Source organism: Chelon labrosus, assembly GCF_963514085.1.
Source record: "Chelon labrosus genome assembly, chromosome: 5".
NCBI classification, from domain to species: Eukaryota; Metazoa; Chordata; class Actinopteri; order Mugiliformes; family Mugilidae; genus Chelon; species Chelon labrosus.
This window is the reverse complement of record NC_140341.1, coordinates 4,018,566-4,035,349: the sequence shown is the minus strand read 5'-3', so window position 1 is coordinate 4,035,349 and position 16,784 is coordinate 4,018,566. Positions and strand designations below refer to the sequence as shown.

Sequence of the window (16,784 nt, the reverse complement as noted above, 5' to 3'; positions counted from 1 at the left end):
GTGGTTTATGGAGCAGTGCTGCGTCAATGCTGACCTCCAGCTGCCCACAAAACAGAGAGAGAGAAGGAGGGAGAGGGAGAGATATACAGAAAAGTCCTGGTCTAATGATACCCAAGTGGAAAGTACCTAAGGTCATTTAGTTAATTAGACAAGAGAACATTTTAAGTGTTGGTCTTTTTGCTGAGAATTTCCACTTTGTGCGATTTTATTTCTTACTCCATTACATTTGTCTGGATAATATAATCAGAGCTACACAGAGTTGAAACTTTCCATCGTTATAATCCAGGTTTCACAAGGTTTCTCCTGTGTGATGGTATAACAGGTGAATTCAAAAGCCTTTTACTGTGTTGAATCATATTGTTATGATCTTACATGGATTCATAATCACGCATTATTAAGTGGCTGATCGATCAGCCTATTGCAACAACTACAAAACCAGAAACATTATACTTGTATATGTATTTGTTTATTTAGGAAAATGAGCCAGTATTACATATACGTTTGGAGCTTAGTTAATTTTAAGGCCACATTAAAGTCCAGAAGTGTTTCCAATCAACGTAATGACATTTCAACAAATGCCAGATGGACTGAACCATGAGATACGGTGACGTTCATGTTCCCCAGGAGCATGACTCATTTAGCCTTAACGTTGACATCAACTGCATGGATAACTAAAAAAAATAAATGTGCCTGTGTCGTCATATCAACCGTTTTTATCCGACCATTGCAAGACATTTACATTTCAATGTACTGAAAATTATTTGTGCACCAGTCTGCGTTCCCACTGTCTATCTGTGACTGTTCAGGTACTTCCTGTTTCCTGCTAAACTTTCTATTAAAAGAGCAACAGCGACACCTGCTGGCTCTCCTGGAAACATACATCAAAAACATGAGCAACAATCATTTTTATTTCAAGGACCACAGTGATGGCTGAATCTGATCAGGCCCACTGATGGCCCACATAAAGCCAGCCCCAAACAATTTATTTCTCCTGGCAGGTCTTTACTGGAGCATAATCTTTTCTCAAAGGAAGAGACTTCAGACCAACTTTTCCCCACAAAAACTTTGCGGGCAGTGGAAGTTCATTTGGCTTTCAGGCTGATAAAGTCGGTGTCCAAGTCTAGGTATTAAGTTACCTCTAATGTATTCTTGTTTATTCAGAAAAATTAGCTAATATTACATATCTGTGAGGTGCAAAAGTAGCGCCTCTAGGATTACAAGTTAATTTCAAGGCCAGTTCAGAGTCCATCTGTTCAGAAGTGTCTCCAGCCAACGTAATGAGACTCGGATGTCGTTCAGTTCCTGGTTTAGTTGAAATAAATCAAGGATTTGTCTCACAACACGTGTTTGAGGAAGTGTATGATGGCAACGGACAAAGGAGCTTTCTCAACTGTTTTTCTGAGCTCATGAGGCTGGAAAAGGTTATAAAACCATCTCTAAAGAGATTGGAATTCATAAATAATCCACAGTCTGACAGATTTAAGACAACTGTTACCATCCACAGGAGTGGTCCACCAACAAAGATCACTCCATAATAGTCTGAGAGGTCCCAAAGGAACCCAGGGGAACTTCTCTCTCACATTGGCTAATGTTAATGTTGATGAATCCACTGAACAACCATGGTGTGATGGACAAAGACACTGCTCTCCAAGAAGAACATTTCTAAACATCATGTGGACAAGACAGAAGACTATTGGGACAGTGTTTAGTGGACAGATGAGACCAAAGTAGAATAGTTTGGTCTATGAAATAGTCACAGGTCATGGGTCAGCTTGAAATATTCCAGTGATGGAACATAGAGGCGCTGCCACAGTGATCTGTTAGATGAAGAGCTGCAGCCTCCTAGTCATGTAACCAGCTCCTTCCACTGAGCTCACACAGATCACAGTAGCTCATAGAAAGATTGGAAAATGACGATTATTGTCTGACTTCTTTATTAAAACAACCCCAGTGTGTTTGACAGTCGTATTAAACCACATTTACTGATACCACCTGTAACCACAGGTGTTGCCAAATCACCCACAGTTCTTCACAGTACAGGTTTACATCATATAAGGGAACACACAGTTAATACCTGCAACATTTATAATAAAAAAAAAATAGCCTCAACTGTAAACCCATTCATGCACAATGAGCAGTATCACACTCACAATGTTTCGGGTCACCAGCATGAGATGAGGTGTGTTCATAAACGCTGCATGAACACCTCTTATCTTATGAACCAAACAACTTAGGGAACAGTGACACCTGCTGGTCAAAGTGGGAAAACTTTAGAAAATGTGAACGGCTCCTCCGCTGATACGTTTGGGCGTTAAAGTCAACACATAAATGTAAAAACAAAGTCTGCACATGCCTCATTAGAGCTGCACCAAAGGAAATTTATTGTGCAACTGTGTGGACATTTGATTTAACATTAAAGTCAACAAAAGTGTGCAAAAGTGAAGGCTCCATTAACTGCTTTACTCAGACGTTTGTCACAATAAGTATTTTGGTTATCATTTAAAATCAAGACATCGGCTTGGACTTGGATGTTTTAGAGAACAAATGATTATTATTTTTAATGACAGAGGATGTTAAATATAATATTTATCATCTCTGATAGCCAATAATAAGGAGTGTGCACTTGAATTAACAACACTTTTTACACTTTTAACACTGGTTTAAATTGACAACAGTATTTTTTTTTTTATGATAAAATATTAAAGGTAATACTATCGATCTTTGGAGCTGCAGGTTTGGAGGAGCCAACTGAAAATATATGAATTAAACGATAACACAGCTGCCTTCAAGCGTTTAGTCTTGATGTGTCCTCTTATAAATAAGAACATTACTGTCTACACAAGGGAATATTTGTGTAAATGTCTTTTGTGTGAGGAAATGGAACAGAAGGCTTTCCCAGATGTGCAGATACGAGATTTAAATGTGTGATCGCTGTTGCTGGAACCAAGTAGACGGCCTCGAAACCGGTGTGTATGTCAGTGACTTGATCCCTAACTCTCACTAAATGAGAATAAAACCAATTAATTCATGATAACTTTAAATGACACGAGATTATATTCATTATCTGATCAATAAAACGTCTGGAGGAGTCTTGTTTTGTCCGACAAAAAACCCAAAAGCCGTCATAAAACAGAACGTTTAAGAAAACTGGAAGGACAAAATGTTATAAATACACATTTTATCCTTAAATAAAAAGAAATAATGGAATTCAATTATGTGTTGATTGATAGATGAAATCGTCACCTTATTTTACCAACAGACGTAGAATAAAAAAAACGCAGTAAAAGTTGTGAAACTGTAGAAATCTTTTAACGAGGAAACACAGCGTTTTATTCTGAAACAATAAAATACAACATTTGGTTCTCTATGTGTGTGTGTGTGTGTGTGTGGGTGTGTGTGTCAGTAACGTGTCCAGTATAGGGCGTCCCACAGTTTTACTTCATAGAGTAAATACAAACAATGGAGACAAAATAAAAACCAAGGCAGAAGTGACCAGTCAAAAAGACAGTCTGTCTGTCTCTGTGCGTCTTATTGAGGAGTGTTGACTGATCAGTCACCAATCTGGACCAATCAGATCCACTTCTGTCCCTCCCTCTATCCGTCCCTCCTCCGTCCATCACAGCTCGTCCTAAAACGAAAGCAACGGAAAACAGACATGATCAGCGTCTCTGTGTTCAGCAGCGGCGCTCGGTTTGAGTTCCACGCGATGAGTCCTTTACCTTTGTCTTGCTGTGTAACCGCGGCGACAGCTGCTGCAGACGCTGCCTGACGGTGTCGGCGATCACGTTAGCATCCCGGCTGTTTATGTACTCCCCGCTGTGTTCAAACTGTCAACACACACATACAGATTTACGATTTCTCCACCTCGTGAAAGTTGTTATTTGTTTTTGGAGTGTGAATAAATGTGTTTGTGCGTCCTCACCCTCCTCGTCCCCTGGTATGGGTAAAATCTGACGGTCGGGTAGGCGGTGATTCCAGCCGACTGACAGATCTGATAATGAGCCTGACAGTCCACCTTCCCGGCACGGACCTCCCCTTTAAGGGTCTGTCAATCAAAGTGTAAAGCGTCCCTTTAAGAGCTGACAACGTGTCACGTTAAGACTCACATGTTACAGCGCGTTACAGCGTCTCACCCGAGCCAGAATCTCAAACTCTGGAGCAAAATGCTGACAGGGTCCACACCAGGGGGCGTAGAAGTCCAGAACCCAGTGATCCCGACCGGACAGGACCTGAGACCTGAAGGAGTCTGGAGTCAGGTCCACCGACGCTCTGGGTAGAGAACTGAACGCACAAGACATCGACTCAACCACACGTCTGTATGACTCTGGGTAGAAATCAATCACTGGTAACAAGACCGAGGAGAGGGGGAGGAAGGGAGAGAGAGTAAGAAGGGAAGAGGGAAGAAAGGAAGGATGGAAGAAAAGAAGGAAGTAAGGAAGGAAGGAAGGAAGGAAGAAAGAATGAAAGAAAGAAACAAGCAAACAAAGGACAAACAGAAGGAACGAAACGAGGAACAGAAAGATAGGAAAGAAAGATAGAATGAGTAAATAAAAGGAAGGAAGGAAGAAAGAAAAGGAAAAAGAAATGATGGTGTAAGGAAGAAAGAATGAAAGAAACATACAAAGGATGAACAGAATAAACTGAAGGAATGAGAGAAGGAAGGGAGGAAGGAAGGAAGGAGAAGTGAAGAAAAAAGAAAGGATGGACAGGAGGGACAAAGGAAGGAAGGGAGGAAGAATGAAAGAAACAAACAAAAGATGAACGAAAGGAATGACGGAAGGAGGAACACAAAGAAAGAAAGAAAGAAAGAAAGAAAGAAGGAAAGAGTTAGTGGAAGGAAGGAATGAAGGAAGGAAGAAAAGAGAAATGAAGAAAAACTAAAGGAAGGACAGGAAACAAGGAAGGAAACAAGGAACACAAGGAAGAAAGAAAGAAAGAAAGAACAAATAGGAGGAAAGAAAGGAGTAAATAAAATGAAGGAATGAATGAAGAAGGGAAGGAAGAAATAAAGAAACAAAGGATGAACAGAAGGAATGAGGGAAGGAGGAACACAAAGAAAGAAAGAAGGAAGTGAAGGAAGGAAGGAAGGAAGAAAAAGGAGGAATAGAGGAAGCTCGTGTCTTACCTCAGTGCCCATGCCCTCAGTGACTGTGAGTCTCTGTGCCAACCGTTATACGTCCTGCAGAGACAGATGGACATGTGATGTGTTCATGGTCAAACAGGAGAATGGGACAAAAAACTTAGACTCTCTTCGGCTGCTAAATGTTCCACTATGTTCCACCGGCTGGACTCTGACTCAGTTTCAACACTATATGAACTCTCTCAACACGTCACAGGCAGAATGAACATGTTCAAAGCGTGACACTTACAAGTAGCGGTCCGGCTGCCGAGCGTTGCCGGGGTACAGGCGGATTTCAGGGTACGCCCTCACACCCTGACCCTGACAGAACGACTGAAAGCGCTGACAGTCGACTGAACCGACCAGGATCTGACCCGACAGAAGCTGCATAGTAGAGAAAGAGACAGGTTTCATCACTTTTCTCCTCCTCATCTCTCTGGTTTACACATATTTACACAAATCGTCTGGAAGTTTTACAACAAAATGCAGACTCATTCTCTAACTGGACATATGTGCTCTGTTTGAGCAGCTATATGAGATAACCTGTGTATATATAAACATGCAAACACTAGATTATTCTTCCTTCCTTAAAACTATAGGAATGTTTTCGTGCTTGTTTTCTCTACACAGTCCAGACTCATTACCCGGGCCATGCGTCTCCACTCTGGGATCAGAGCCTGACAGGGGCCACACCAGGGAGCGTAGAAGTCCACCGCCCAGATCTCACCTTCAGACCGACCTGTAAGACAGACCAGTCTTAGTTTGGCTTAAGTTACACTTGAACGCACCACAAAGACTTAAGCCAACAACCAGTGGGTATATATGTTCTATGCCTGCATCAAAGGAAGTAACTCTAATGGAAAATAGGAGGTGATACTATTAGCTGGGAGGCTAGGAAGCTAGGAAGAGCTACTATTAGCTAAGAGTCTAGGAAGCTAGGAAGAGCTACTATTAGCTGGGAGGCTAGGAAGCTAGAAAGAACTACTATTAGCTAAGAGGCTAGGATGCTAGGAAAGGCTACTATTAGCTAAGAGGCTAGGAAGCTAGGAAAGGCTACTATTAGCTAAGAGGCTAGGAAGCTAGGAAGAGCTACTATTAGATAAGAGGCTAGGAAGCTAGGAAGAGCTACTATTAGCTGGGAAGCTAGGAAGCTAGGAAGAGCCACTATTAGCTGGGGGGCCAGGAAGCTAGGAAGAGCTACTATTAGCTAAGAGGCTAGGAAGCTAGGAAAGGCTACTATTAGCTAAGAGACTAGGAAGCTAGGAAGAGCTACTATTAGCTAGGAGGCTAGGAAGCTAGGAAGAGCTACTATTAGCTGGGAGGCTAGGAAGCTAGGAAGAGCTACTATTAGCTAAGAGGCTAGGAAGCTAGGAGGAGCTACAGTTAGCTGCAAAACTAGGAAGCAAAGATGTGATACTATTAGCTGGGAATAGGAAGCAATGAAGAGCCACTATTAGCTGGGAGGCTAGGAAGCTAGGAAGAGCTACTATTAGCTGGGAGGCTAGGAAGCTAGGAAGAGCTACTATTAGCTAAGAGGCTAGGAAGCTAGGAAGAGCTACTATTAGCTGGGAAGCTAGGAAGCTAGGAAGAGCTACTATTGGCTGGGAGGCTAGGACGCTAGGAGGTGCTGTCGTTAGCTGAGAGGCTGGAACTGAGTGACTCATGCTGGAGCTGAAGTTAATAAACGTGGATCAACAGTAACTTTCCCTGGAATCACTGAGACACGTGAAAAAGGAAATTAATTTTGGACCAATCACAGCTGTTGTCTTTAGATACTGCAGTAACAACTTAAATATCTGTTTATTTATATTTTATTGTCAGGACTAGTTTTACCTTTCACACTCTCTGCAAAGCTGGAAGGATCCAGAACCACCACAGATGGATTGACCAGATCCTGCAGAGACAGAAAAAAATACCAGCATGCACTGATGTTTCTGTTTTAATCCTATTCATCCGGGTCCTGGTATATTCAAAAACAAACCTACAACAAAGGCAACTGTTTTTTTAAGACGTTTCATCCAAGTGTCTCCTCTAACGTTGTTTTGGCTTTAAGTTAGAGATAGAAATAGTGATAACATCTTCTTGGAGGTGTATTCTAACACAGAAAAACAGTTCACTGATAAAATCAAAGCAAACGCAAAAAGAAGATCCTTTAAAGACTAAATTAAGCTTTGGCGTGCTCCTCATTATGTTGTAGGATTTGAAGTATTACCTGTATGAACTCCAGGATGCCGTCAGCTGAATGCTGTCCTTCATATTCATGAACAGAGGAGCCATTAAAGATCACCGTGGTTGGATAAGCCTGAATATTATACTGAGATACAAAGGGGGGAAAAAAGCCAAAAGGAAATGAGCGATTGCTCTGCGACAACTCATACTCAGTGGTACAGTCCAGAGATGTACAGTACATATGTTCTTACCATAGAGCAGAGGCTGTGGTGGATGGTACAGTCCAGAGTACCAAACTTCATCTGTCCGGCCAACTGGATTGAAGCTTTTCTCAGTTCAGGAAGTAAAGCTCGACACGGAGGACACCACTGCACACAACAATCAAGTATTTACTGAGTTTATATCAAAGAAGGAGAGCAATAAATAAGCTGTCCACGTCGTTTGCAATCTCTTATTGTTGGGTTCTTGAATTTGAGCTTGTCACATGTCCTGAGCATACGAACTGCGAGTTAGACTATAGAGCTCCAGTAGCTGACATCACCCTGCACCGGCAATCATAACACCGCAATATTGGCAGGAAAGTGCGCTTTTTGAATTACTATTCGGTCGACAACTGCGAGCAACTAACTAACTTGTCCTTGTACCAGTTACATCCAAAAATAGTCGACAGCAGTTGTGGCCCAGGACGCCAGAATAGTCGGGGACAATCAAAGGGGAAATCGATTTATAGGATTCCTGTAGATCATTGCAATAAAACACGAGGAAACGGAGCAGTGGGATCCCTCAAGAAACGGATTTGTCTTGTTTCTGTTCATAAAGTCAAGTTAGGATAATGTTTATAATGTGGATTACAAAGGGGTGTTGCTCATTCAGCACTAAAACTACTCACAATGAGAAAGAAATTCAGGATTAAACAGTCACTTGTTATTGTAGTTGCGTTACTGTCATGAACCTCCTCAGAAAAATTCTTCAATGTATGCTTTCAGTGACCCTGGAGTAGGACGATGTAAAGTTAATGAGGTAGTTCTATATATCCAGATACTGCAGGTCAGGAACATTGTCCACTCCGGCTGTTTCAATGCTCGAAAAAAGCACACCTGAGGCATGATGAGGGTCCGTGATATATAATCTGTGGAGTTTTGCCTTGTACTGGTCAATTTCTATCTGTTTAAAGTGAGCAGTAATAAAATAAATAATAATAAATTATACTATATTGATTATCTCTCTGCATTTTGACCCATCCAGTTGCAGTGGGCTGCAGCCTCTCAGGACCGCGCCTGGGGAGCAATTTGGGGTTAGATGCTTGCTCAGGGCACCTCAGTCATGGACATGGTGTGAGTTGAACCTGGGACCCCCCGGTCCCAAGCTGCGCCTCTAACCACTACTCCACAACTCCCCCCAGTAAACTCTGACGGCCTAAAATCAGCGCTGGCGCAATTCGTTATTCCTGCTAATATGGCGGTGTCAACGAGGCTCTATAGCCTGGAGTGAAAGTGACAAAGACCTGGGGGTAATACAGCAATAACTGTGTTTCTATCCACCTTATTTCGACATATCACAAATGTGCAGAGAAGAGAAATGCTGCACATTTGCTCAAGAGTGAAATATTTGCCAAAATATGTTTAAGCTTTGACTTGACTGATGCAGGTTGAAGGAATAAAAACATCAGCTCTGTTTGGAGCAATGAAGAAACTGCCAAAAGAAAAAATTAACGAGCATTTCTACTGTTTTTTGGGGTTTTTTCACAGCGTTTGATTGCAGTTATTTTAATAATGTCACTTAATTCTGTTTTCTAAGTGTCTCTCTCTGTTTGTGTTGTAGGCGTGACACCATCACCAGCCCTGAAGGTAAACAGCGACTCGGACACGCTGAGTTATCGAGCGTTGAACCGTGAGGTATGAAACTACCGGAGGTGAGGCTGAGCTTATCAGTAATGACGTGGCCTTAGCACCTGTATCATCAGCACTGTTTTACCACACGTTGCTTTTTGTTACTGAACTGAACGAGAGACTCAACACAGATCCAAAAACGGATAAAGCAAACAGCCACGGCTAATTGACAATCGTTTACTAAGATGTAACCCTCTGTGTCTATGTTAGTTACGAACCGGAGCGAAGAAATCAACCAGCCAGGGCTCTTTTCTGTCCGAAGGAAAGTTGTCGGGTCTCAGAGTCGTCACATGGGCGCGAACGCTGTCCCTCGCAAAGGCCACGATGTTGTACAACACATCTTTACCTAAAGAGAGACATAAAAACACGTTAATCCACTAATTATCTGAGAGGAAATTCATTTTTTATGTCTGTCGTGTTTTAAACTAAACATGTCAAACGTTGTCTGACTTCTAGGTCTGGATGTAAACTGATTAAGATTCAAACGAGACATTCAAAGGTATTTCTTTGGGGAAACTTAACCTTAAAAACCCAACCACAAGGTAAATAACAATAAAAAGGTGAATGTTGGGTCCTGGGTGTCGTACTGACCGTGGTGGATCTCAAAGTCGTGGATGCCCAGCCCTTTGAAGACAGCCACGCAGGGTTTTTGGATGTACAGAGACTGACACAGCTGGGAGTCTGCCGTACAGTCTACTCTGCCGACCTGGAGAGACAAACAGACATTTGAGCAGACGGACAGAGACATGGACACATGCAGAGATGCAGACAGACGGACAGATGGTTACCTGTATGTGGTCATTTCGGAGGTAGGCTTGTAGCTTCTTGTACTCGTTGGACGTCGAGCTTCTGCCTCCGAACGTAAAACTGACCAGCCAGCGATGATGGGCCAGTTTCCTCTGTAACACATAATTAAAGGAGTTATATTTTAAAGTGTAGCGTAGTATTTAAAGAGTGTGTAATGTGTAGTGTGAGTACCTGGAAACTGTCATTAGTCAGAAGCTCCAGATCAGGCAGATGGTTGATGACCTGATTGTAAATCTCTCTACTGTCCAGAGTATTTATCCACTGAAACGCAAGCACACTGAGTCAGTAGTGTAGTATTACACATAGTATTACTACAGTAATGTGTATCTGTGTCTTACCAACACGCTGTCTGGTTGATCTAGAGAGCTTCCAGGTGGGAACAAAGCTGTAGAGCCAGTGGTCACCTGAAACACAGCAGAAACATTAACTGTCACACAATTGGATAGTTCTACAACCAATCAGAGCTTTTTTCATGTACATAAGAGTGTCCATCATCTCAAAACCCCGCCCAAATGATTTGATTGGCTCAAAAGATCTCAGTCGGAGCATAATCAGTTCCCAACGGAGACACTCCAGTGCAAACTTTTGGAGTTTCCAGGCTAGTTTAAACTCCAGGGAATAAAATAAAACCTCCGCTTCTTTGCAGATGACGCTCTGCTTTACCTTTCATACTAACCTAACTAGCAAAAGATCAGGGGAGTCGCTATTAATAGAAAAACCAAACAAGATCAACTCATAAAGATCTTATGTAGAGTCTTACCTGGAAGCTGTCGCATATCTGATCCACCGTGGTGCAGTCCATCCATCCCACCTTAACTAGACCGTCCTACGAACAGACACACTCGTTCAGATCAAATAAAACTCCCACTATCACAAGTCTACAGAATAATATCCAGATTTTATAACAACAAATTTACATTATTAACACTATTACGTGTTGTTTTCACCAGGACAGAATAGTACAGGATGTTTTTTAATGTTTTAAAACGTCACATAATGTGCAGATATGACTGAGCATAATCAGAACAAAGAGCCTTTTTGCGTATTACTTTAACTTTTTACCCCAGAACAACAGCGTCAGTAGATGTCAGGTTTTAGACAAACAACAGGTTTAATCTTTTAATTCCTTCAAAATAAACATTGAGTGTTCCCTATCTAGCCCTAAATTCACTTTAATTTGAAGCTTACTTGTTTAATATCAGCCTTAAAATGAAAACATCTTTGTCAAATATAGTTTTTGTGTTAAAAACTTCTCAGGTTTCTTCATAATTAGACCAAAATATATTAATTTAATTTAGAGCATTGCAACAGCTAGCTTTAAGACTACAGTACCTGTAAAATAAAGTGTTTTGCTGTTCTCTGATCTTAACTTTTGTTCTTGAGTAATTTCAACTAAACAAATATTATTCAGGCGTCTGAAAATTACTAAACACATTCAACTCCTCCAGAAAACAACGTAGCTTCACTCACTCTATAATGTACATTGTTATGTGAAACGGCATCTGAGTTTCTTTTTCTGAATTTCACTAGTGTACCTAATGAAGTGGCAAGACAGTGTTTATAATAACTGAGTTCTCACCAACATTCCTGCCAGCTTCTGTCTTGTTCTTGGCTCTAGACAATCTGAGAGAAAGACAAGACAGAGACACGCGTTAGAAAGTGTGTCCAGGTATCTGAGCATGGAGACGGATTAGAGACGTCTCAGCTGACATTCAGGCATTTGTGAAACTATTTGAGGCACATTAAGTACGAGTTACCTCCAGTGTCGGCGCAGAAGGTGATGAGCCAGCCGAGCCCTGAGGAGAACGCACCCTCGATCTCACTTAACATATTACCTGTAGAAAAACAACACTTATCACCTCCATATACTCAAATACGTTTACTGTTAAAACTAAAAGCCAATTCAAACACATTTACTGAACACTCAAGGCAAAATAAACTGAATTATTAATTATTAAACATGTCGTCCAAAAGTCTACAAGTAATTATCAAGTTACAAATGTTTCTTAAAGATGTTTGCTGAGTTTTCAAAGCCCAAATAAAGATTTTGCCACATTACTGGAAGATGCAAAAAAGAAAATGATGATTTGTGACTCTGAGAAGATAATTATTAGAAAAACAAATAATTAGAAATCTGTTTTTCCTGAACCTTGCAACAGCTGAGTGACGGATGTCGTGATGAACTGCATGGAGAAGCGAACCAGGTCACCTCTAGTGCGCTCCCCGTTAAACTTCTCTGGTCTCTACAGAAACACACAATTACAGATGATTAATGACAACCAAACAACGCTGCAGATGCATGAATCTGACAAAAACTCATTTTTAAGCAGGACATGGAATAATCAGCTGCAGATCGTGTATCTGATTAAAAAAAAAAGTGCATTTAGATAAATATGAAAGTTTTAAATGCTATTAATTGTATTTAAGTGAATAGAGAAATGGTATTTTTTCATGCAACTGAACTGTTTGGGTTTATTGCATCTATTTATCCAAGATTTTTAGCAGTTTGCATTTATTCAATACTTTTGAGAGACTATATTGTCCATTTATCTGTTAGTTATAACTTAGCAGCAACCTAGAGTGCTGAAAAAATATAGCTAGTGCTAGAAACTGCAGTTCCTCTAACGTCCACTAGATGCTGGCTACAAAAGTGAGTCAACCCCCGTTGACCTCCATTGTTAAAATTATAAACTTAACAGCAGAAATAAACATGCTAACAACCTGATACAAAAACAGTTTTGTTCTCTGGAGCTAATTTCACAAATTGATTAAGATCAAAGCTTAAAGCTATGCAGAATTAAGGGCTAGGACACTTTGAGAGACAGGTGGATGTCCTCACAGGTTGCTAGCTGTCCTTAGTCTCAGCCCTAATCACGCTTGTCACGTGTTCAGTGGAGTCAGGCACTGTCAAGATGGCGACATCGGGAGACACAGCATTGAGCTTCAAAATCCTCCTCGCACCATCTGAATAGGAATTACTGCAGTAAACAGACCTGTCCCGCTTTGTATATGTACAGACTGGGGTAGCTGGTGATGCCTTTCCTCCTGCAGAGGTGGTTGTTGTCTCCACAGTTCACCGCTCCAATCCTGATCACTCCATCCATCTCCTTGGCAAACTCCCTCCACTGTGAGACACACAGGGTGGGGTTAGAGGCACAGAAACTGAAGCACAGGCGTCTGAAGACGGTGTGCGACTACACAACTTCAGCAAAGCAATCCTAATAATGCGTAAGCTGCACTTTTGAGTGTGTTTGTTTTACATTTTAGTGTTATATTACCGTCGGGGCCAGGTCATGACAGTGTGAGCATCGTGGGAAGTAGAAGTTGACGAACCAGATTTCTCCAGAGTTTACTGCCGCTTCTGAAACACACATCAGTTACGACCTCATCAGCTACAGCCTGTCAAGTCTCCTTTTTCACATGTACAGTGTAATTAACATTTTGGTGCCTTTCCTGTTGTTTCAGAGCCATGAACACATCAGTGATGATCCATGTAAACTGTTTAATTTCATTTTGACACACATGACTCTCTAACTCATCAGTTATAGCCTTTCAAAGTCTCATATTTCACATGTACAGTGAAATTAACATTTTGGTGCCTGTCCTGTTGTTTCAGAGCCATGAACACATCACGGCTGGTCCATGTAAAGTGTTGAATTTAATTTGGAGAAAGGCATGTCACTGATTTTATTACAGTAATCAGTCAGACTGTGTTATTGATCACCAGAAGCATATTCATACAGGCCCTTTTCTGATGAGGACATGAGGACGCTGCTTCCTTCGCACAATGGTTGTCAACTTTTTATTGCATGCATTTTAAATATTTAACTTGTTTATGGACATGCAGATCTTTTATTTGTTGACTACGTTGTGCCACCTCATAACCCGGGATCAGAGAGATAACTATGTCTCATCACTGAGCAAACGGGAACAAGTATTGTCAGTATTATAAATATTATATTAAGGATTTGTTTATCTTTTCAAAGTTGACACCCCTACAAGTATTTTAAAATGCTACATCCTGTCTTAACAGATTTTATATAGAAATCTTCTCGAAAAGAGACATCTGCATCGTGTTTTCAAACACAAACTCTTACCAAAGTCTCCGCTGTCCAGAGTGATGATCTCCAAATCATCGTCATAGATACCTGGACAAAAAGACAGATTTAAATATTAAACAACTCCACGTAAATGCTTATTGTTCAAAGAAGAATCAGCAGGTTGGTTTTCAAGGAAAACGTTTAAATGATTGTAAAACAGACCGTAGCGTGTAGACTTACCAAAGTCGTATCTGTAGTAGCTCCAGCTCTCGTAGCGTCCTCCCTGCTGCTCGTCCAATCCCTTTTCTCCATACTTGTCATATTTCTTTCTCAGATCTTCATCTTTCAGAACTTCGTAGGCCCGGTTGACCCGGAGGAACCTCTCGTGAGCTGAGGAGTCGCCCTAAAAACAGGTCAGTAGTATTAGTTGGGGTTTAGTGTTTTTCAGCTGGGTTTATATATTTCATCTACATAAGGCATAACTTGATCAGTTTGGGATCTAGTGAATTTGGAGGCCAGGTCAACACCTTGTGCTGTTCTTCATGTTTTTTTTTTTTGAGTTGTTCCTAAAGTGTTTTTGTGTGTGTGTCTGTGTCAGGCTGCATCCTGCTGGGGATGGCTGCTGCCATCATGGAGTGTCATTGCTATGGGGTGGGGGTGCCTGGTCTGGTCTAGGTGGGTGCTACATGTCTAAGTAACATCCACACCAATGAATGCCAGGTCCAAAAGTGTCCCAGCAGAACACTGAATTGTCACAAGATGTTATTAATTTTTCCTGTCAGTGGTCATAATGTTCTCCTGTATATAAAGGACTGTGTCGACTCACAGGGTTTTTGTCGGGGTGCATGGTGAGTGCCAGCTTCTTAAAGGCCTGACGTATCTCCCTGGTCGTTGCCTCCCTGTTGACACCCAGCAGGTCGTAGTAGTCTCTGCCGTCCGCCCAAACCGCGACCAGCAGGAAGACGAGGAACCAGACGGGACTCGGCCGCTGAACCCCAAGGACAACCCTGTACCCCATCACCAGTCCTCCCAGTACAAAGACAATAACCAGCTACAAACCAGAGGACCTGGAACAGAAAGATCACGTTGTCATACCGTGCAGACAGGCAGGTCCGAGCTACCAGCTGCTGGTTAACTGATGAAGAAGGTAGATTAGATATTCAGTCCACCCACCCCTGCAGCCATCGGGCAATCAACTTATTTTCAAAGCAAAGACAGACACGTTACAACCCTCACTTTAACTGATCTCTATGCACATGTGGACTAGCTTAAAGCAGAGGAGCGGCTGGAGGAGCTGTAAAACTGTGTCTCCTCTGCCTTCATGTCCCACTGAGCTGTCAGCTCAGGTTAGCAGCGAACAGTGAGGGCAGCGTTTTCCAAACCCCCCCCGACCCTTTTGCTTTCATACTGCTGATGCCTAATAGTACAAATATTGAGCTGAAACCAACAAAAACTATTCACGCCATTTCTTGACTGTATTTTTGTTTACTTAATCCTTTAGGTTTGATGACCTTTGCTTGCAATCTTTGCCCGTAAATATAATTCAATTTTAAGGATTTAAAAGACAGGAAATTATACGATACAGAGATATGTGTTGGCGTGTTTTAAGTTTGAATGGTGGCTGTAATCTGAGGTCTTGTTTGCCTTAAAGGGATCAGTTCAGAGAGTCAATAGAATCTTATTTTAGCATGTTTTATAGCAGTATGGATGTGAATAATCTGAACTTAATTAAACAAGGAGGAAGCAACGTATTTATTTAAGGTTACAATCAGTTTTAGCCCCCCCCCCCCGAAAAAATGGCAAACAAAAATGTCCAATCAAGCTGAAACCATTTCACAAATACAAATGTTACTCTTAATGTTAATTTTCTTTCCTCCTGTATAAATTACCTGCTAACTGGTAACCAATGGCAACCAAGGTGAAAGACAATATATCTCTGTTGAGTAGTAAAAACCGGTTTAGGAACAGAACATTCCTGCACACCTGTGAGGATTTTACAGCATATTTGAACACATTTAGAGGCAAAGTAAACACTGAACATCTGGTGAAATTTGATGAATTCATATAAACATCTGGAATAAGAAAGCACACAGACGTGTACAGCCTTCATATTTATATCATATTTATAACCAAAACTAAAAATGTTCACACAGAAGTCAACCCTGGTTATTTACACAGCAAATAGTCCGATGTAATTTTCTCATGTGTTGTCTTTTCCTCCCCCCATCCAGCAGAAACCTTAAAACAAGCTAAACTCAGCTAAGCTAGCTGTGCAGCGACACAAAGTATTAACTAACTTGCTAGCTAATTAGCTTGTAAGCTTCGCAGCGACGGGCAGCAGTTCTCATTCGTAAAGGCTAACATTCATGTAATGTTTACATTTCGGGTTTAAATATGATTAAAACGGCAGCGTTCTTACCTTAAACGTGTCTCAACTTGTAAAAGTCTGAAGATGAAGATCCGCATCTGGGTCCGGCTCAGACCGGCATCAAGGCAAACACAATAACGAGGGTCACTTCCGGTAAGTGCTTTCCAAACTAAAGGTTGCGCGCGTAACAGAGACAGCGGACTTTTGCAAAAACGAAACGGAGGCAATATATATTTGTTAATACGAACCAGTATTAAACCAGCTGTAATTTCGTGAGCGGTTAGGTAACTCTCTAGGTCAATTCTAATGCGTTTGTGGTTTTATTTTGAAAAGAACTTCCTCTAATTTCCTGCTTTTTTAGAAATATTAATGATAGCTTGACAATCTCACAA

The 16,784-nt window shown here is 41.3% G+C and overlaps 1 protein-coding gene across 1 annotated transcript; it reads right to left on the bottom strand.

Moving 5' to 3' along the window:
- Window positions 1-798: 798 nt before the first annotated feature.
- Window positions 799-16,498, bottom strand: dnajc10 (DnaJ (Hsp40) homolog, subfamily C, member 10). The gene is made up of 25 exons (XM_084544391.1): window positions 16,444-16,498; window positions 14,851-15,091; window positions 14,265-14,427; window positions 14,082-14,132; window positions 13,263-13,345; window positions 12,978-13,109; window positions 12,134-12,227; window positions 11,742-11,819; window positions 11,564-11,607; window positions 10,745-10,810; window positions 10,323-10,388; window positions 10,156-10,245; window positions 9,966-10,076; window positions 9,769-9,883; window positions 9,396-9,523; window positions 7,540-7,656; window positions 7,332-7,433; window positions 6,953-7,013; window positions 5,764-5,858; window positions 5,370-5,503; window positions 5,126-5,179; window positions 4,134-4,281; window positions 3,923-4,045; window positions 3,720-3,827; window positions 799-3,628 (listed from the first exon to the last, which is right to left on the bottom strand). Exons 2-25 carry the CDS (start codon window positions 15,040-15,042, stop codon window positions 3,617-3,619), a joined length of 2,367 nt encoding a protein of 788 aa, XP_084400517.1. The 5' UTR covers window positions 15,043-15,091; window positions 16,444-16,498; the 3' UTR covers window positions 799-3,616.
- Between the last annotated feature and the right edge of the window lie 286 nt (window positions 16,499-16,784).

Coding starts and splice junctions, on each gene's coding strand:
- dnajc10 (XM_084544391.1), bottom strand. CDS start 15,042: ATGGGGTACAGGGTTGTCCTTGGGGTTCAGCGGCCGAGTCCCGTCTGG. Junction 10,077..10,155: donor TGACTAATGACAGTTTCCAG/GTACTCACACTA, acceptor TATGTGTTACAG/AGGAAACTGGCCCATCATCG. Junction 4,282..5,125: donor CTGAGGGCATGGGCACTGAG/GTAAGACACGAG, acceptor TTGTGCGTTCAG/TTCTCTACCCAGAGCGTCGG.